The sequence below is a fragment of the Halichoeres trimaculatus genome, unplaced genomic scaffold, assembly GCF_033239565.1.
Source record: "Halichoeres trimaculatus isolate MK-OKI-2021-1 unplaced genomic scaffold, fHalTri1.1 fHalTri1_scaffold_23, whole genome shotgun sequence".
Classification (NCBI taxonomy): domain Eukaryota; kingdom Metazoa; phylum Chordata; class Actinopteri; order Labriformes; family Labridae; genus Halichoeres; species Halichoeres trimaculatus.
In genome coordinates this window covers 449717-470180 of record NW_027437201.1, presented here as the reverse complement: position 1 = coordinate 470180, position 20464 = coordinate 449717, and the positions used below count along the sequence as shown (strand labels likewise).

General features: G+C 44.3%; 1 protein-coding gene across 22 annotated transcripts in view; it reads left to right on the top strand.

The window, feature by feature from the left end:
* ryr2a (ryanodine receptor 2a (cardiac)) overlaps positions 1–20464 on the top strand; it is a 224953-nt gene that overhangs the window by 99432 nt on the left and 105057 nt on the right. For 12 of the 22 annotated variants that reach the window (XM_074664020.1, XM_074664023.1, XM_074664017.1 and 9 more), the window contains 23 exons: positions 3367–3575; positions 3680–3856; positions 3942–4069; positions 4683–4797; positions 4929–5089; positions 6010–6169; positions 6277–6363; positions 6461–6592; positions 6678–6772; positions 7110–7285; positions 8361–9019; positions 9540–9740; positions 9929–10034; positions 10260–10403; positions 12925–13052; positions 13654–13799; positions 14077–14191; positions 14639–14771; positions 15014–15117; positions 18643–18778; positions 18861–19047; positions 20008–20119; positions 20210–20330. In XM_074664020.1, coding sequence (XP_074520121.1) covers positions 3367–3575; positions 3680–3856; positions 3942–4069; positions 4683–4797; positions 4929–5089; positions 6010–6169; positions 6277–6363; positions 6461–6592; positions 6678–6772; positions 7110–7285; positions 8361–9019; positions 9540–9740; positions 9929–10034; positions 10260–10403; positions 12925–13052; positions 13654–13799; positions 14077–14191; positions 14639–14771; positions 15014–15117; positions 18643–18778; positions 18861–19047; positions 20008–20119; positions 20210–20330 — 3732 coding nt within the window. The remainder of the gene's footprint in view (positions 1–3366; positions 3576–3679; positions 3857–3941; positions 4070–4682; positions 4798–4928; positions 5090–6009; positions 6170–6276; positions 6364–6460; positions 6593–6677; positions 6773–7109; positions 7286–8360; positions 9020–9539; positions 9741–9928; positions 10035–10259; positions 10404–12924; positions 13053–13653; positions 13800–14076; positions 14192–14638; positions 14772–15013; positions 15118–18642; positions 18779–18860; positions 19048–20007; positions 20120–20209; positions 20331–20464) is intronic. The other 10 variants (XM_074664018.1, XM_074664021.1, XM_074664019.1 and 7 more) reach the window with 2 other exon arrangements.

Below are 20464 nucleotides of genomic sequence, written 5' to 3'. Positions count from 1 at the left end.
TTATTCTCAGTCTCTGTATAAAAGCAGTATGCTGTTAGACCCTCAGATAATTCTCAGTTTCTCTGCAGTGACCCTCAGATTATGCTCTGCCTGCAGTGACTATTGGTTTTATAAGTCTGCTGTAAATAAATAGTGACTGTACTTACCCGTGGATTGTTCTCTGTCTGCAATGCCCTCAGATTTTTTCAGTCTGCTGTATGTCTGCAGAGACTCTCAGGTGGTTTTCAGTCTATTTTTTTTTTACCCATGACCCTTCGATTATTTTGCTGATTTTTTCTGAAGTGACCTTTGGAGTTTTCTCAGTCTGCTGTCTGTCTGCAGTGACGTTCATTTTACTCTGTGTGCTGTTATTTTTCAGTAATTCTCAGTTTTTTCTCTTTTCGGCTGTTTTCCTGCAGTGACCCTCAGATTATACTCTGTCTGCAGTAACCCATGATTTTTCATAGTTTCCTATGAATTAGTGCTGCACGATTTTGGGAAAAGGTGCGAATTGCGAATAGGTGGAAAATATTGCGATTGCGATTGCGATTGCGATTGCGATTGCGATTGCGATTGCGATTGTGCTTGCGATTTAATAAAAAAAGTTGTGTCATGATGAGTCTACAGACTTGCTTGGTTATCATGGAGAAAAATCTGAATTGCATGTGCTGATATTGCGATTGCGATTGCGATTGCGATTGCGATATTCGTGCAGCCCTACTATGAAGTGATCCTCAGATTATACTCAGTCTACTGTTAGTCTGAAGTGACCTGCGGAATATTTTGAGTCTGCTGTTTGTCAGCAGTTACCTTCACATTGTTCCTGTCTGCTATGCCCTCAGATTTTTTTAGTCTGCTGTTTGCCTGCAGTGACTCTCAGGTGGTTTTCATTCTTTTTTTTTCCATGACACTTTGATTATTTTACTGATTTTTTCTGAAGTTATCTTGAGAGTATTCCCAGTCTGCTGTCTGTCTGCAGTGACCCTCAGATTTTTCTCAGTCTACTGTTAGTCCTAAGTGACCTGCGGAATATTTTGAGTCTGCTGTTTGTCAGCAGTTACCTTCACATTGTTCCTGTCTGCAGTGACCCTAAGATTAATTTCAGTCTGCTGTTTTTTTCTAAAGTGACTTCCAGAGTATTCTCAGTTTGCTTTTTGTCTGCAGAAACCCTCAGAATATTTTCAGTTTGCTGGTAGTCTTCTGTGACCTTCAGGTTATTAGTGTTTGCTGTTTTTTCTGAAATTACCCTCAATGTTATCATATTCTGCTGTTTGTCTGCAGTAACCCCTAAATTTTTCTCAGTCTATCATTTGTCCGCAGAGACTCTCAGATTATTCTCAGACTATGGTTTGTTGGCAGTTACTCTCAGATTATTCAGTGTCTGCTGTTCGTCTGAAGAGACCCACAGACTGTTTTCTTTTTGCAGTTACCTTTAGATTTTTCTCAGTCTGCTGTTTTTTTCTGAAGTGACCCTCAGATTATCCTTAGTGTACTGTTCTTCTGAGGTGACCTTCAGTTTATTCTTAGTACTCTGCAGACTAAGGGACTGCACTGAGGTCTAAGTCTTTGTTTGGGTCCTTAAGCACTTGGACCTCCCAATGTGATGTTTGAGGAAGCTCAGTAAAGAGCTCATTAGCTTATCGTCTTCCAACTGTCTTCAGAGCACAAACTATTGTTTCTACATTTTTTGTAATCCTTTAGGCTGGTTTTACTAAAAAACACTTCAATTAGGACAGATTTATACACCAAAATGTCACAGTCTCAGCCTCAGCCTCTGTCTCCAGCCTGCCTCTCCATTGCTGCAGCCTAATCGGCCGAACTCCACTCGCCTGTGCTCCTACTCACACCTGCACCTTATCTGCTCCCATCAGGCCACCTATATAAACCCCAGCTCCACACACAGACAGTGGCTGTTTTCGAATTCACATACTATACTAGCAGTGCCTACTGATTTGACCAAAATGCAGTATGCAGTATGCAGTATGCGAACAAATGTCAGAGTTGCAGTATGAGAAAAACACCCGGATGACGTACTGAATCGGGAAAAATCCACAGTATGCATCGGACCAGTCTGCTTCGCATACTGTTACCCACAATGCAACGTGCCTGCTCCCATATCAGGAGTGAAAATGGCAGAGAGCGGAGCAACAACAACCGGAGTAGCAGAGGAATATAAATATAAGAGCCATTTCTTTTTTTTATCTTTAAATCCTCATCATCTCCACCACTGAAAGTTAATATAAAATGCTCTCTCTGGCAATATATTTGCAGATAAGTTACTCGTGGTTTGTTTATTTTCTACATTTTCAATAAAGATTTTTTGGGAAAAAAAGTCAGCCGTAGCCGACTTCCATTTTCTTCGAACTGAAAACCAGCGTAGCACACTACAAAAATTAACCCAACTGAACAGTCATACTACATACTGCTTATGAAAGTAGTATGTAGTAGGCAGTGCCTACTACATACTACTTTAATAAGCAGTATGTAGTAGGCAAATTCGAAAACAGCCTGTGTCACACTGTCTTCGCACCCATGCTGAGAACTTCAGACATGTCTTCGGACTGATAACCTGTTGCCTACTAGTTTCGTCCCAGTTTCTGCCTGTTATGCCTGACCCTCGGCCTGACTACAAGGTATCGACTAAAGCTTCTGTTCGTCACTCACCCGTCTGCCTGAGTCCCCGGCTGTCGATCCTGCTTCTGTCTCTGACGCAGAGTTCAGCTTGTCCTGATCCATGCTGGTCTACCTGGTACCTGATCCCTGCCTGTCTTCGACTCTGAGTATCGCCTGAATCCTACTCCGTGTTGGTCTGCCTGGTTACTGAACCCTCGCCGGCCTTCTACTACAAGAGCCTTTGCCTGTATGTCGCCTGTGTGGCTCAGTAAGCGAACGCCCGTCTAGAGATTCTGTGGTCGCGGGTTCGATCCCCGCTCAAGCCGCAACTACCTGCATTTAAAGACTGTCTGAGCCTTTGTCCCAAACGTCTCCTGTGTGGCTCAACTGGAAAGACACTCACCCTTCATTCCAAAGTGTGCGGGTTCAAACCCGGCTCAGAACTGTGCCTTTAAATATCTGCCAATAAAGACTGTTCATTGTTTGTCACCAACTACTTGCTTCTGGGTCCTAAATACAAACGTGTCACAAAAAGAGTTATGAACAGATTCAGTGGCAGCTGATGAGCTAATGGCTCATCAAGTCTTACATCCTCAGGAGGATCCCAAGGTTTACTGTTTGCAGGAAACCACAGAGGCTGGGAATAGAACCACCAAGAGTCAAAGCCACCTTACCACCGAGCCGCAGCTGCCCAGTAAAAGCATGAACTGGTGGTTCAGGGTGTTAACAGCTGCTCTCAGATTTAGTCCTTAACTGTTGTATGTGTGTCTGCAGGTTTCGTGCCCGTGTGCAGTCTGGGGGTGTGTCAGGTTGGGAGGATGAACTTTGGTAAAGACGTCAGTTCTCTGAAGTTCTTCACCATCTGCGGTCTACAGGAAGGGTATGAACCATTTGCTGTCAACATGAACCGTGATGTGACCATGTGGCTGAGCAAGAGGCTTCCTCAATTTGTTCCTGTACCCCCGAACCACCAGCACATAGAGGTGAGGCCCCTTGCAGCCCTCACTCATGGACACACGTCAACGCCTATTGACCTTTTGAAAAAATAATCCACTCTGAGCCTAAACCAGCTCTTCCTGTCCTCCAGGTGACCAGGATAGATGGGAGTGTGGAGTGGTGTCCGTGTCTTAGAGTCACTCAAAAGTCATTTGGCTCCCAGAACAGCCAGACAGACATGACCTTCTATAGACTGAGCATGCCCATAGAGTGTGCAGAGTCTTTCTCTAGATCCCCAAGCAGTGACGGCCTCTTCTCACCAAAAAGGGTACTAGACCCGAGCCCCATGCTAACACCTTTATCCTCACACTCAGGTCTGGCCATGTCTGAGAGTTTGTGTGCTCTTCCTGCAGGAGCTGGAAGACTTTGAGACAGTGTCAGACTTTGAGGTCCTGATGAAGACACCTCAGGGACCCGACAAAGACGAGTTCAACAATCACAAAGATTACAACCAGGAGAAGCCATCCAAGCTGAAGCACAGGTAACCCTTCCATGTCCATGTCCACAGGGGAGCCTTCAATTAAGGTGTCCCCTTTAAACCTATCCTCTGTACTCATGTCCCCTTCAAACCTATTCTCTGTACTCATGTCCCCTTTAAACCTATCCTCTGTACACCTGTCCCCTTTAACCTGTCTTCTGTACTCCTGTCCCCTTTGACCTGTCTTCTGTACACCTGTCCCTTTTAACCTGTCTTCTGTACACCTGTCTTCTTTACACCTGTCCCTTTTAACCTGTCTTCTTTACACCTGTCCCCTTTAACCTGTCTTCTGTACACCTGTCCCTTTTAACCTGTCTTCTTCACACCTGTCCCCTTTAACACGTCCTCTATACACCTGTCCCCTTTAACCTGTCTTCTTCACACCTGTTCCCTTTGACCTGTCCTCTGTACACCTGTCCCTTTTAACCTGTCTTCTTTACACCTGTCTTCTTTACACCTGTCCCTTTTAACCTGTCTTCTTTACACCTGTCCCCTTTAACCTGTCTTCTGTACACCTGCCCCTTTTAACCTGTTCCTTAAAGACCTGTCAGGCCTTAATTTGTCACTTAAACCTGTCTCTGCACACCTGTCTGTAACTAAGTGTCTGACCTCACAGGTTCCTGCTAAAGAAGAACAAGCCTGAGAACAGCTGTCCAGCATCCAGCCATCTTTCGGAGGAGGTGACAGCTGATGAGCAGGATGAATATGAGTTCCTGATGCACGCCTCCACAGTAAGACAGAAACCTCATTAACAGACCTCAGCTTTATGTGTACTCCATGCAATGATCCCTGGTTCTGATCCCTGAAGTTCCCTGGGCTCAGACTGTGATCCTAAACTGAACTCCTCTCTCACTTCCTTCAGCATTACTACTCGGTGAGGATCTTTCCAGGTCAGGAGCCCAGCAGGGTCTGGGTGGGCTGGGTGACCTCGGACTTCCATCAGTATGACCCAAGCTTTGAGCTGCATAACGTCCGAACAGTCACAGTGACTCTGGGAGACGAGAAGGGCAAAGTTCACGAGAGGTGGGTTAAGAGACAACACAAATCTAAATGTCATATAAAAAGAGCCACCAGGACATTTTTGAGGTTGTTTCATTTAAACTAGGGCTGTTCTCCAAACTGTCTTCTACACGGGCAGTATCTACTATTTTGACCCAAATCCAGTCTGTAGTAGGCAGTATAAGAAACTTGCAAAGTCTGCAGTATGGCTAAAATCCCTGGATGTCCTGATCCAGGGAAATTTCTCATCATGCAACAGACCAGTCTACCTGGTATACTGTTTTCCACAATGCACAGTGCAAACGCTGTTTGTCTATGCCAGTGGCAGGCCCTTGTCGCCTCTGGTCTTCTTGTCGCTTCTAGCCTTAAAGAGACATTTACTTCTACAAATTCATTGAAGCCCATATACATCACTAATTCACTTTTTTGAACCAAACACCAAATATGGAAGAGGTTTTTCCATCAGCTGTAAAAACAAAAGGCAGTAACTTCCAGAATTTCTTTTAATTAAACAATATAACTATTTGTGCAACGTTGAACACCAATCCGGCGATTCTGCTGTAATATGATTAACAAAATAGATGAAATGTTAAGTCAAAAAAAAAAAAAAATCCATCAGCTGTACCTCAGCTTTCCAAAACTGAAAACCAGAGTAGTCTACTAGAAAACAGACCCAAAAGGACAGTGAGATTACATACTACATTCAAAAGCATTAGGCAGGATGCAGTGCCTACTACATACAACTTTCACATGGAGTATTTAGTAGGTGGTTTGGAGAACAACCTCTTGCACAAATTTTATTCCACTTGTACTGATTTGTCTAAGATTGATTCCAAATTAATAACTTACCCAGAATAATTGTTTAACAGTGCTCAGTAAGTGTCAGATGGTGTGTTTTCTGCAGTATTAAGTGTAGTCACTGTAGGATGGTGTGTCTTCTGCAGTATTAAGCGCAGTAACTGCTACATGGTGTGGGCTGGCGAGAGCAGCAGTCCTGGGCAGGGGAGGAACAATAACGGTTTGGAGATTGGCTGTTTGGTGGACACCACACATGGTCTTCTAACCTTCACAGCAAATGGAAAAGAGCTCAGCACGTACTATCAGGTGAATCTTTTTACAGCTTCTTCAGAATACAATGTTTCTCTGGTCTGCCCTCTGACTTCTTCTGACTTCACGTGTTCAGTACCAGCTCATCAGTGTGTTCTCTCTAGGTGGAGCCCAGGACAAAACTGTTCCCAGCAGTCTTTGCCAAAGCTACAAGCCCCAATGTCTTCCAGTTTGAGCTGGGGCGTGTCAAGGTGAGAGCACACACACTTATATACTCATTAATTCACACGCTCATTCACACAAACATGTATGTGTCACATGTGTTGTGGTGTGATGCCTTACCCGCAGAATGTGATGCCTCTGTCAGCTGGTCTGTTTAAGAGTGAGAAAAAGAACCCTGTCCCTCAGTGTCCTCCTCGATTGCACGTCCAGTTTCTCACTCCAGTCCTGTGGAGCCGTGTTCCAAATCACTTCCTTCAGGTAACACCTGTCAGTTGTGTTCCTGCTAATGTCGCTCCATGCATCAATACCTAGACCTATGTCTGATCTCACCTGTGCTGTCCAGGTGTCAGCCTCCAAAGTAAACGACAGACTGGGCTGGCTGGTCCAGTGTAAGGAACCTCTGCAGTTTATGTCTTTGCATATACCTGAGGAGAACAGGTGGGGGGTGCGCGCACACACACACACACACACACACACACACACACACACACACACACACACACACACACACACACACACACACACACACACACACACACACACACACACACACACACACACACACACACACACAGGCGTTATTCTCTCACTGTTGAAGCAATTGAGGTCACACTGTTATTTCCTGTCTGAGCAAAGTCCCTTCAGTTTGTGTGTTTCTTCTGTTTTCCTGGTCTCCCTGTGTGTGTGTGTGTGTGTGTGTGTGTGTGTGTGTGTGTGTGTGTGTGTGTGTGTGTGTGTGTGTGTGTGTGGGTGCGGTGTGTCATTCACACTGCAGGTGTGTGGACATCCTGGAGCTGTCGGAGCAGAGTGACCTGTTGAAGTTTCACTTCCACACGCTCAGGCTCTACTCTGCCATCTGTGCTCTGGGAAATAACCGCGTGGCTCACGCTCTCTGCTCCCATGTGGACGAGTCCCAGCTGCTGCAGGCCATAGAGAACAAATACATGCCAGGTATCACACCTGCACACATGTGAGGTAACGCGTAGGGTGACCAGGAGCTTTCAAGCCACATGTGGGACAAGGAGTGTATTTGTGGTGACAATGTGGGACAGGTAAACATGATGCTGACACATAGTCTAAACTTTTAAATAATGTCCACCTAACCCTGAAACATCTACATTTTTATTGAGACCAAGCTTATATGAATAACAACAATTTGAATTGATTTCACAGTATGGGCATTTGTGTTTTTTTCTCTCTCCCTTTAATGTTTTTTTTTTCAGCCCAAAAGACAAGAAAATGCATTTGTCACAGGAAAATTATACTTATAAAAATTAATAAAAAAAAATCTACTTCTAAAAACAAACAAAAAAATTACCACAAGTTTCTCTGGGCTTGTGGAATATTCTGGTTGTGTATGTTTAGAGTATCAACTATTCTTTATATTCAGCGCATTCACAAGTTAACTAAATAGAAAAAAAAAAACAGTTGACAACGCTAAAACTTTCTGAAAAGCCATTTCTTGGAGGTTTTACATCATGATGTGTGTTGCTTCACATCATACTCCCCTCCATGCGTGGTGGAGAAATATTTGATCAAGTTCCCAAAACACTCGCTGTGAATTGCCCTGCGCTGGTTTTGACCTTAAATAAACATGTTTCCATCTCCTTGTCCTCAGAGGAACCTCATGTTATTCAGACAAAATCTGCATACTGTTGTCTGTAGCTTTTGCCTTTGTTTTTCATGTCAATGGGCGGAGGTAAGAAGGACACAGTTGACAGATCGATGACCCCCTGCCGCCCCATGTGCATTTATATTGATTGACAGTGGACACCTAATAGTAATGGCCCTCTTTAAGCTTTTAAATGAAAGTCATGTTTACAGAAACGAGACTGCCACACTTTGGAGAGCAACAGCCGATCAAGCAGGACATTGTCTCAATTTGCACAACGTGGGAAAAGTGATTAAAATGCTGTGCAGTCCCACACAATGCAAGACACCTGGTCACCCTAGTAACGTGTGTGTAACATGCTAGGTGAATAAGAACAGATGTTAGTTAACAGGTAACTGTGTTTGTGTGTGGCAGGTCTGCTGCGTGCAGGTTACTACGACCTGCTGATCGACATTCACCTGAGCAGCTACGCCACAGCTCGCCTCATGATGAACAATGAGTACATCGTCCCCATGACGGAGGAGACCAAGAGCATCACACTGTTTCCAGACCAGGACAAGAAACACGGCCTGCCTGGCATCGGACTCAGCACCTCCCTCAGACCCAGAATGCATTTCTCTTCACCAAACTTCATCTGCGAGGGTGGATCGAAGCATCGTAACCACAGCAACAATGGGTCTTCATCAGGAGACTGTTTCCAGTACAGCCCTGAATTCCCCTTACATGTCCTGAAGGTGAAGACGATCGAGATGCTGACAGAGGCAGTAAGGGAGGGCAGCATGCATGTCAGAGATCCTGTAGGGGGCAGCACCGAGTTCCTGTTCGTCCCTCTCATCAAGCTGTTCTACACCATGCTCATCATGGGCGTGTTCAAAAACGGAGACTTAAAGAACATCCTCAGACTCATTGAGCCCTCTGTGTTCTGTGAGGGAAAAGAGAAGCAGTCAGAGACAAACAGCGAGCAGGAGCAGCAAAAGACGGCGGAGCCTGCAGGGAGAGGAGAGGAGGGGGGACAGGGCATGCCCAAAGAAGGACTGTTACAGATGAAGCTTCCTGAGCCTGTCAAACTACAAGTAAGCACTCTCTGATTACCTGTCCACCTGTTCACCTGCTCACCTGTTTTTCTGTCCACCTGTTCACCTGCTCTCCTGTTCACTAGTTCACCTGTTCAACTGTTCACTTGCTCACCAGTTCACCATTTTGCCCTCTGATCTGTCCACCAGTTCACCTGCAAACATCTCACCTGTTTAACTGCTCACCAGTTCACCTGCTTACCTTCTCACCTGTCCACTTACTCAACTGCTGACATATTTACTTTTTTAGCCGTCCACCTGTTCACATGTTCATCTTATCATACGTACACCTGTTCACCTGCTCACCTGTCCAACTTTTTACCTCCACAACTGTTCACCTGCTGATCCATTCACCTGCCTACTGGTTGACCTGTTGGATAAGTGGCATTACCTCAACAGCTGACATGATAATAAGACTGCCCTTTAAAAAACCTGTGTGTGTGTTTGTGTGTGTGTGTGTGTGTGTGTGTGTGTGTGTGTGTGTGTGTGTGTGTGTGTGTGTGTGTGTGTGTGTGTGTAGATGTGCAATGTGCTGCAGTACCTGTGTGACTGTCAGGTGCGTCACCGGATCGAGGCAGTGGTTGCCTTCTCTGATGACTTTGTGGCATGTCTCCAGGACAATCAGCGTTTCCGTTACAACGAGGTGATGCTCGCTCTTAACATGTCAGCTGCTCTCACCGCCAGAAAGACCAAAGAGTTTAGGTCACCTCCACAGGAGCAGGTAAGAGCACAGCTGAGAGACTGTGATTAAGTAACTTAAACTGAGATGCCTGTCTGAACCCTGAACTCCAGCCCAGGTTAGTCAGATGTGTGGGTCAGTCCTGAGGGCTTCTTCCTCCCCTTCTCTCTCTGTCTCTCTCACTCTTTTTTTGTCTATTTCTGCCTCTCTCTCTTTATGACTCACCTCAGATCAACATGCTGTTAAACTTTAAGGATGAAAAACAGGACTGTCCCTGTCCAGAGTACATCAGAGAGCAGCTGCTGGACTTCCACGAAGACATCATGAGACACTGTGGTACAGCACGCGCACGCACACACACACACACACACACACACACACACACACACACACACACACACACACACACGCACACACACACACACACACACACACAAACAAACAAACAACATGAAATGCTATTAGTAACCCTGATAATTAATTCATAAATCTGATCATTAGTTAATCGATAACCCTGATCATTTACCGATTTTGTGAGTTCTGACGAGTCCCTGCCGTCAGGTATAGAGCTGGATGATGACAGCGTGGTGGGCGGAGAAAATGACTTTACCATAAGGGGTCGGCTCCTCTCATTGGTGGAGAAGGTTTCCTCCCTGAAGAACAGGATGTCCAACCTGCCTGCAGAGAAGAAGGACAGGAAACCAAGTGAGTCCTTCACAGTTAAACACCTTTGGAGTCAGGTGTATTAGAGGATTACCTCACTGAGCTCTAGGTAGATACATACATACATAGATAATAGATAGAAAGATAAACTTTATTGCCCCACTTGGGAAATTTGTCTTGGGCAAAGTGCAAAGTGCTACCTCAAATATATAGCTGGCACGTTAGTCAGAACTGTGCACTATATGCCTGCTGTGTAATAATACAATAGAAAGAGGAATGAAGGAAAGTTTAAAACGGTGACTCTTTGTGTGACACACTCTATAGCGTCTACCAGAAGGTAACAGCTCATACTCTGAAAAAAGAGTGTGAGAAGAATCAGGTAGCACTCTGTTAGCCAGATTGACCACTGTCTTCTCAAAGATGATCTGAAGAGACGGAGAGTCCTTATTGCCAATCACTTTCATGGCTTTTTTTTCTCCATTTTGGCTAGTCTGGCTTTGAGCTGGACAGAGAGAGTCCCAAACCAAGCTGCAATACCATATCCAATGATACTGCCTAGCACTGCATCATAGAAGGTTGACATGGCTTCCTTACTGACCCCAAAAAGTTTAAGTGTATGTAAAAAATGAATTCTTTGGGCCAATTTGGCACACAAGTAGTCAACATGTACATTCCATTTGAGCTGGTTGTCCATTTGGATACCAAGATATTTATGAGGCAACCTGCTCAATTTGCATATTCCCCAAAACCACAGGTTCATGGACGCATACACCTTTAAAATTGAATACCATTTCTCTGGTTTTGGTAGCATTCAGAATAAGGTGGTGTTCTCACGCCAAGCTTTAAAATGATTTATCTCTTCCAGATATCCCACCGGACTGCCAGCACCTCACAGAAGACTAAGAATTACGTTGTCATCAAAATTTTAAAATGTAGTTATTTAGTTGACTGTATTTACAGTCATCTGAATAGATGGTAAAAAGAAAAGGAGAACTCACGCCCCCTTGTGGCACACCCATGCTACACTGTCTAGTGCGAGAGAGTACAGAGTTAACCCTGACCTGCTGAGATCTGTTAGTCAAAGGAGAATGAAACCATTTAATTATAAACGGATTGACATTCATGCTGGAGAGCTTTTGTACCAGAAGCTTGGGACAAACAGTATCAAAGGCAGAGCTAAAGTCTGCAAACAAAACATGTGGATAGGCCTTGGGCTCCTCTAAGTGCTTAACTAATTAAGTGATTTATGCTTACAACAGCATCCTCAGTACTTCGTCCAGCTCTGTACGCAAATTGTAAGGGGTCTTGTAAAGGAGAAACCTCAGACTTAAGTGTATTAAAATAATTCTCTCAAAACACTTCATAACCCCACAAGTCAAGGCAATAGGTCTATGGTCTTTGTTCACCAAAGGACAAGAAACTTTGGGAACAGGAATTATTAAAGACTTTTTCAAAATATTAGTAACCACGTTTGTCCATAGACTGCTGGAATATAGGACACCAGGCAGCAGTAAGCTCTTCTGAACATATTTTTAACACACTACCAGGCCCTGTGGATTTTTTGTTACCAATTTTACTAAAAGTACTCTGAACTTGACCAGGATCAATAACAATACAGTCTGATGCACTACACATGGGGAGAGGGACTTCAAAGTTAAAGTCCGCTGACATCTGTGATGAAGATACTGTGTCGTGTCTAAGAAAAAAAATCATTCAACTCATTAGCTCTCTCAAGCGCATCATGAGTTACAATTTGATTGTGGCTCGAGTTCATGTTGGTAATCTTTTTCATATGTTCCCATAGACCTTTAGTATTTATGGTGCTGACACAGTCCTCCAAAGCAGCACGATGGTTCTTCCTGACTTGCCTTAGTAGCTGATTAAGCTCTTTCTGGGCTACAACCACGCCCCCCTTATCACCTCTTCTAAAAGCCAACTTCTTGTTCTTGATGCACTCTTTTACCTCCTTGGTGATATAAGGCTTGTTGTTCAGAAAGTGTCGAATTGTCTTTTTGGGCACAATATTGTCCACACAGAAGTTAATGTAGTCTGTAATAGTCTCAGTAGCCTTGTTTAGTTCCAAGTCATAGAAGATGCTCCAACCCGTGCAGAGAAAGCAGCTCTTCAGAGTATCCACACAGTCCTCTGGCCAGTGCAGCACAGTTTTCTGAACATGCTTACTGGACTTAAAAGCAGAAATATATGTGGGCATAAGCTGGACAGTCGCATGATCAGAGTTAGCAATCGTGACATTAGCTGTAGTTCATCCATTTTGCTATGGAAGGATAACATACATATAAAAGGATAAAACAGGATAAAACATCATGCAGCAGTTGCACACAGCCCGGGTTGTCACAGTGCAGCGCCACCTCTTGGCCACCTACAGGACACAGCAGATGTGAATGGCGCCCTCTTAAGGATATTTAAGGTTACAGACTAAGCTGACATGAAGTTTAAGAGGCTGAGACCACCCCACATACAGTGACATAAGTCCTGTTGTGACACAGGTGTAGGTGTGGAGAGTCAGTCACCAACACCTGGATCTGGTTCTTTGTCTGTGCAGGTACATTACAGCAGCTGATCTCTGACACCATGGTCCGCTGGGCCCAGGAGTCTGTCATCGAGGACCCGGATCTGGTCAGAGCCATGTTTGTTCTGCTGCATCGCCAGTATGATGGCATTGGAGGACAGGTACAGCTGATCGGGACAGTCTGTGTGTGTGTGTGCGAGTGCAAGTGTGTGTGCGAGCATGCTGCTGTTTTGTTCATGGTGGGGTCAGTCTGGGTTCAGGTGATAACACAGAATAACACCTTTAAGGAAAGACAAGTGTTCCCTCCTTAAACTTCGTCTCTGTCCCCAGAACTCACACGCACACTTAACACACACACACACACACACACACACACACACACACACACACACACGAACACACACACACACACACACACACACACACACAAACACACACACACACACACACACACACACAAACACACACACACACACACACACACACACACACACACACACACACACACACACACACGAACACACACACACACACACACACACGAACACACACACACACACACACACACACACACACACTCACACACACGAACACACACACACACTCACACACACACACTCACACACACACACACACACACACACATACACACACACATACACACACACGAACACACACACACACACACACACACACACACACACAAACACACACACACTGACTGAGAGGTGACAGAATTACTCACTAACTCTCTATAACCAGGTGCAAGCTCTCCCAAAGACCTACACCATAAACTCTGTCTCCATCGAGGACACCATCACCCTGCTGGCAGCTCTGGGTCAGATAAGGTCTCTTCTCAGTGTGCGTATGGGTCGGGAGGAGGAGAAGCTCATGATCCGAGGGTTAGGGTAAGAAAACACACTCTTGTTTAACAGTCACACACCCTGTAAACTCAAATACAGGGACAGTCACAGGGACACAAAGCACACACTCATAAGGATGATAAGAGACAAAGGTGATGAAGATGTATTTAAGGTATATCTAAGTTTTATTTGAGGTGTGTAAAAATGTATTAAAGGTGTTATTGAGGTTTATCTGAGGCATATGAAAGGTGTATAAAGATGTTTTAAAGGTTTATGAAAGGTGTATTACCTGTGTGTCAGGGTGTTTTATGTACCTGTGCAGTGACATCATGAACAACAAGGTGTTCTATCAGCACCCTAACCTGATGAGAGCTCTGGGGATGCATGAGACAGTCATGGAGGTGATGGTGAATGTACTGAGTGGAGGAGACTCTAAGGTGAGACACACAACTTAACTCTTGTCCTCAGGTAACAGACCAATCAGAGCACATACTTAGAACAGGTGCAGGCACACACACACACACACACACACACACACACACACACACACACACACACACACACACACACACACACACACACACACACACACACACACAAACACATATATGCGGATCTGTGAGTGTGTAGGTACAGTTTGTTAACAGTAAGTAGTTAACCATCCACAGGTGGAGTTCTTGTGGTAATTTATTAGCCCTGGGTTATAGTGCGGTTAGATTCATGTTTTTAATCTGCATTTTTTGTAAGAAAAATCCCATACATCTTTGTGTGTGTGTGTGTGTGTGTGTGTGTGTGTGTGTGTGTGTGTGTGTGTGTGTGTGTGTGTGTGTGTGTGTTTATGTGTATGTATGTGTGTGTGTGTGTGTGTATGTGTGTGTGTTAAGGAGATCACCTTTCCTAAGATGGTGGCTAACTGCTGCAGGTTCCTGTGTTACTTCTGTCGGATCAGCCGTCAGAATCAGAAGGCCATGTTTGATCACCTAAGCTACCTGCTGGAGAACAGCAGTGTGGGCCTGGGTGAGTCTAAGCATGGGGGGGAGGGGCCTATCACCTGGACTTTTTACTTGCTCTGCAGGTGTGATGTGTTAGGAAAAGTGTTTGGACAGATGTTGTTTTGTGTTTCAGAGCTTCATCTCTCACACATTAACTGTTTCTATGATGCTGAGTTTTCAGAGAACTGGATCTGTGTTCTTTTTCTCCGCCACACCTCTCTACTCCTCTCCTCTTCTCTCCTCTTGTCCTCCCCTCTTCCCCCTCAGCCTCCCCCTCTATGCGGGGCTCGACTCCTCTGGACGTGGCTGCAGCCTCAGTGATGGACAATAATGAGCTGGCTCTGGCTCTGAGGGAGCCTGACCTGGAGAAGGTGAGTGTATATACTGTACAATCACATGCTCATGCTACATGCTAATGCTTTGTGATAATACAACATGCTGTAAATTCATGAGGGAGTAAAGTTGTGGATTGGGTGGTGGTCAAAAGCAGATGCCTTGATGGCCTGATCCCAATTACAGAAACTGGCTTTTGACATGGACATGGCATGGAAAGTCAACTCTCTGGTGGGGAAGAAGCCTAAGGTGGTGCAGATGGTAGAGAGATACCAGCTGGATATAGTCGGGCTCACCACAATGCACAGCTTGAGTTCTGGAACCAACCTTCTCAAGGGGTGTTGGACTCCCTTCTTTGCTGGAGTTGCTCTGGTTAAGAGGTGGAGGGCAGCTGTGGGCTTTCTTATATGTTTTGCTTATATCGATATATTTCTTTTACCCTACATGAAAATAGCTCTATCATTCGTATCAATATGGTTGATTTTGTGTACCATTTAGTGGTACATTTCTTCACATGGTCCACGAGCTGCTCCTATTTTTCCTCTCCCTTTTTCTGTGTCCGTGTTTCTCTAACACAGCGTCTCTGCTCCGCCTCCCTAGCTCTGTGACGGGACAAACATCCCAGTGACAACACAAGACAAATTCAGTCAGTGAAGAGTTAGTCAAAGATAAATAAGATAGGACAGGAGATAAAGGTGGTTTGGATTCCATGTGTAAGATGACTAGCATAAAGACATTTCCTGTTAAATACTGTCGAAAACCTGTTTCCATGTGTTTGGTGCAGGATGAAACAGTAATACTGGGTGCTTCTGTGGAGAGTGCCAAAAGTGCCAGCAAGATTAAAAAAAAACAACAGAGAAACACAACACTACTTTCCTATTGGTTGAAAGTGCATCACCTTAGCCAATCAGAAAAATTACTTGGTTTCTAGGTGAGAGGGGAAGTTTTGGGAGCTACAATGCTTGCAACACTGTTTTAATTTATTTGTGACTTTTAACATGTTTGGATTACACTGTTGGTGTGTAGTAGAGTGGAGCGTGTACTGTAGTTTTTGTGATTTGAGTGCGAGTGTGAGAGCAATGAGGCAATTCATGGGATTTTTTTTGTAAAATATTGTTGACACCTGATGGTTTGTAAGCAGTTGTAAAAAATGACAGGCAATTTTCTGTTTCAATGCAAATAGTTAACAGTTATCAGCTTTGAAATTTGCTATTTATATTAGCATTCTAAGTCATAGAATGAATCGCTGCATATGTTTGTGGTATGGCTGCAACTATCGAGTATTTTAGTATTCGAGTACTCTACTGAAAATTACACCGAGTACTCGAGTACTCGGATAAAACGCATTTTCGCGTACTTAAACAGCAATTTTTTTTCAAATGGAAATTTGTTTCAAGCAAGTGTAAAATCAAGTCTCTTTGGGTGATAAATTTTAAATTCTGACTACATATGTGACATTTTAACTCGGAACAAGACATTTTTGAAAGATTTTGAGTCTTTGCAGTGTTCAGACTAAAAGGATTATCCCTGCTGTATTGGAGCACATATGGCTCCATTACTAAATAAACATTATTATTATTATTATTACTACTTGATATTTGTACCCTTCTACCCCTCACACCTGCCCAGTTAGCTCTATTATGTTTTTGTTTTTTAATCTTCTTCACTCTTCAGTGCTGTGTTTTGTAGATTATCTACAACACTAAATCAGTAATCAACTAATTTGCATAAAAAGTCATTTGTATGTAACAGTTGTGGACACTGAAGGAGAGAGGAATAACACCGTGTGAGGGACAGAAAGCGTATAATATCACACCAGTGTTTCCCCTGGATTAACAGTTTGGGGGGTCGGCCACGTTACGGCAGAGGGGGGTGTGGGGTGCGAGCGCAGGAGACCCAGCGTGGCATCTTCACGGAGAAAGCATTGGAGATGTTTCTTGTGGTGGTGTGGTTTATTTGTCCTTTAAAGGGAATGAGCTTGTCTGTGTGTAAATGCGCGCATGTGTTCGTGTCTGTGAACGCGTTGGAGCAGAACTTCGCCGTGCGCTAAAGATCACGCGCTCTTTCGCTCAGGACGAAGTTCCACGAGGAGAAATATGAACCCAACGATGTAGAAACGACATCCCGTCATGAAATTAGATCAGTAACACAAGTTTATTTTATCTGTTAGATTAAAAAACAAGGTATGGACCTGATTCATGAGAGAGGGAACTCTAAATCACTTCTGCTGTGATCTGGCGCTGTATGGAAAATAAAATTAACTTGACATTCAGGGGGGCGGAAAGTAGGGGAAACACTGCAACCTGTTAATGTGTTTAGAGCTACAAATAAACTTTGTTTGGTTGACTCTTTTTGAGATGTTAAAATATCGATCCTCCTGCACTATATTCATTCATACGCACTCTCCTGCTCAGTCACACTGGCCATCCAAACCGTGCCATACTCTACCCGCCTGCACAATGAGGCGCAGAGAACACTGCTACATCTTCAGTGACTTTTAGGCTCATATTAAGTCGTTTAGGTGCGACACAGCCCTCTGACACCCCCGCTATTGTTTAAAATGACCGTTGAGGGAAGCGGTCGCAGCGGTCGTATGTCATTGATCATATGGAGTGTCAGCGTTTGTGCGCCTGTATGAAGTGGACCGCGCTGAAGCTCACCTCTCCAAAGGTGCCAAAGAGAAGTGAGTCACACTGATCCAATAAAATGGACCGTGAAGAGTGTATGAAAACAGTTCAGATAGCCAGTGTGACCGTGATGAGAGACTGCAGCGAGCGAGACGTCCGTCTTTGATGAGTGAGTGATTTTGGGTAGGGGAGGGGCTCAGCACGTGCGGCTCGTTGACAAGCAGATGATGCAGATCAATATATGCTTTCATTTCAGTCTCCAAACTCCAGAAAAGAAGCTAGATTTGTTGTCAGTCACTATTTTGAAACAGAGGTAACTTGAGGGGTCTGAAAACTCTCTAAATATAGCGTCAGCTTTATTTGAAATACCACTCTTTGATCTTTTTAAAAAAATTAACGATTCTTCGAGGCGGAGAAAATCCCTCGAGCATTTTTTGTACTCGAGTACCTCGAGTTATTCGAGGTATTGTTTCAGCTCTAGTTTGCACTTGTACCAACAAATGTTTGTTCTTGTATGTTTGTCTACCTGCTGTGTTTACTGAACATATTTTATTGAATCAAATGTTAAAGAGAGAAGAAATGGGGTGTGATTGTCAGCATCAGTAGTGTGTGCCAGTGTATGGCTTCAGTGGATCATGTGTGGTGCATGTTGTCTGTGCAGAAACAAGAAGGAAAGAAAGAAAGAGCAGAGGAATTGGTGGTCAACACCAGGGAGGGAGAGCGGAAGAAAGAGCCCCAACACCAGAACAGGTAGTCCTAAATCACCTGTGCACCAGCCAGGCCCACCTTGTTACTGATCGGCGTCTGAAAAAGACAAAGACACGTGCAACCAGTAACCAGAGCAACAGACAGAAACAGACCCAAGCCCCCCCAAGGCCGTAACCACATGCTTTTGACTAACCAGCTGTATTAACATGTTTGTGTCTACCTGTTAAGGTGGTCCAGTACCTGGCGGGCTGCGGGCTTCAGAGCTGTGTGATGCTGGTTCATAAAGGTTACCCTGACATCGGGTGGAACCCAGTGGAGGGAGAACGTTACCTGGACTTCCTCAGATTTGCTGTCTTCTGTAATGGTGATAAAACTCTGGACATGTCTTTATTCTGTTCAGGTAAACTCTCACCTGTATCTGATCAACTGTGCTCCTGTGTGAACAGGAGAAAGTGTGGAGGAGAATGCTAATGTGGTGGTGAGGCTTCTGATTCGGCGGCCTGAGTGCTTTGGTCCCGCCCTTCGAGGTGAAGGTGGTGACGGTCTGTTAGCAGCGATGGAGGACGCCATCAAGATCTCCCAGGACTCCAGCAGAGATGGACCGTCCATGTCCTCTGATAGCAGCAAGACCCTGTGAGAAACCATCAGAAGTGTCACCTTTATCTTTGTCAACATTATCATCACAACCATCATTACCACCATCACCATCATTGTCATAACCATCATTTTTATCATCAACATTAATATTCACATGAACATCACCATCACCATCACCACCGCCATTATCATCAACAGTAACATCACAATCATAATCATCAACATTATCATCATCCACATTAACAACACCATCATAATCATTAATCATTATCAGAGGTCGACCGATATGGGTTTTTTGGGGGGCGATGCCGATGCTGATGCTTTCCAAATTTGGGCAGCCGATGCCAATATGCATACCCGATTTTTCCAATTTAATATTCAGGCCGGTTGTTAAATAAATATATATTAATCACATTTTTGTGAAACGCAGCAATTTCTGAGCAACTATAAGAAATCTATTACAACAAGTCGTGTCCAGTCCTCTGAACATTTATTTCAAAACAATGAAATATTTTGTCTGAGTTAACACACAATGTAACAAGCAGTAGTAAACATTCACACTCTTCTTAAAATGTCAAAAAAGAAATTTAAACTTATTAATATAATTTGAACAAAAGTATGTAATGTATCCAAGTGGTTCCACAAGTTTGAGGTGCTCATCTTTTTTGTGCCTGATCAAAAATTGCGTATATGCACCTATATATATATACAACTGATCAAAAGTCGGCTTTTTAAAAGAAAGTACGGCCAATGGCCGATAGAGACAAATGTCCAAATATCGGCCCGATATATCGGTCTACCTCTAATCATTATCATCACCATCGTCATCATCACTGTAATTATCGTCTGTAATCTGACGTTATTTTCCAGACAGATAAGTATCTGTGTGTGTGTGTGTGTGTGTGTGTGTGTGTGTGTGTGTGTGTGTGTGTGTGTGTGCGTGTGTGTGTGTGCGTGCGTGCGCATGTGTGCGTGCGTGTGTGTGTGTGTGTGAAGTAGTGACATCACTGAAGAGGAGGAGGATGATACCATACATATGGGAAATGCCATCATGACTTTTTATGCTGCGCTCATTGACCTACTGGGACGCTGTGCTCCAGAGATGCATGTGAGGCACACACACACACACACACACACACACACACGCACACACACACACACACACACACACACACTAACCCGACTGGCTTCCCTTTAGCTCATTAATGCAGGTAAAGGTGAGGCAATCAGGATCAGAGCCATCTTGAGGTCCCTGATCCCCATAGAGGATCTGGTGGGAGTCATCAGCATCCCCTTCTCCATGCCCAACCTAGGCAAAGGTGCGATGGACACACGCTTGCACACACACACACACACACACACACACACACACACACACACACACACACACACACACACACACACACACACACACACACACATATACACATATACACATACCCCTGTCAGCGTT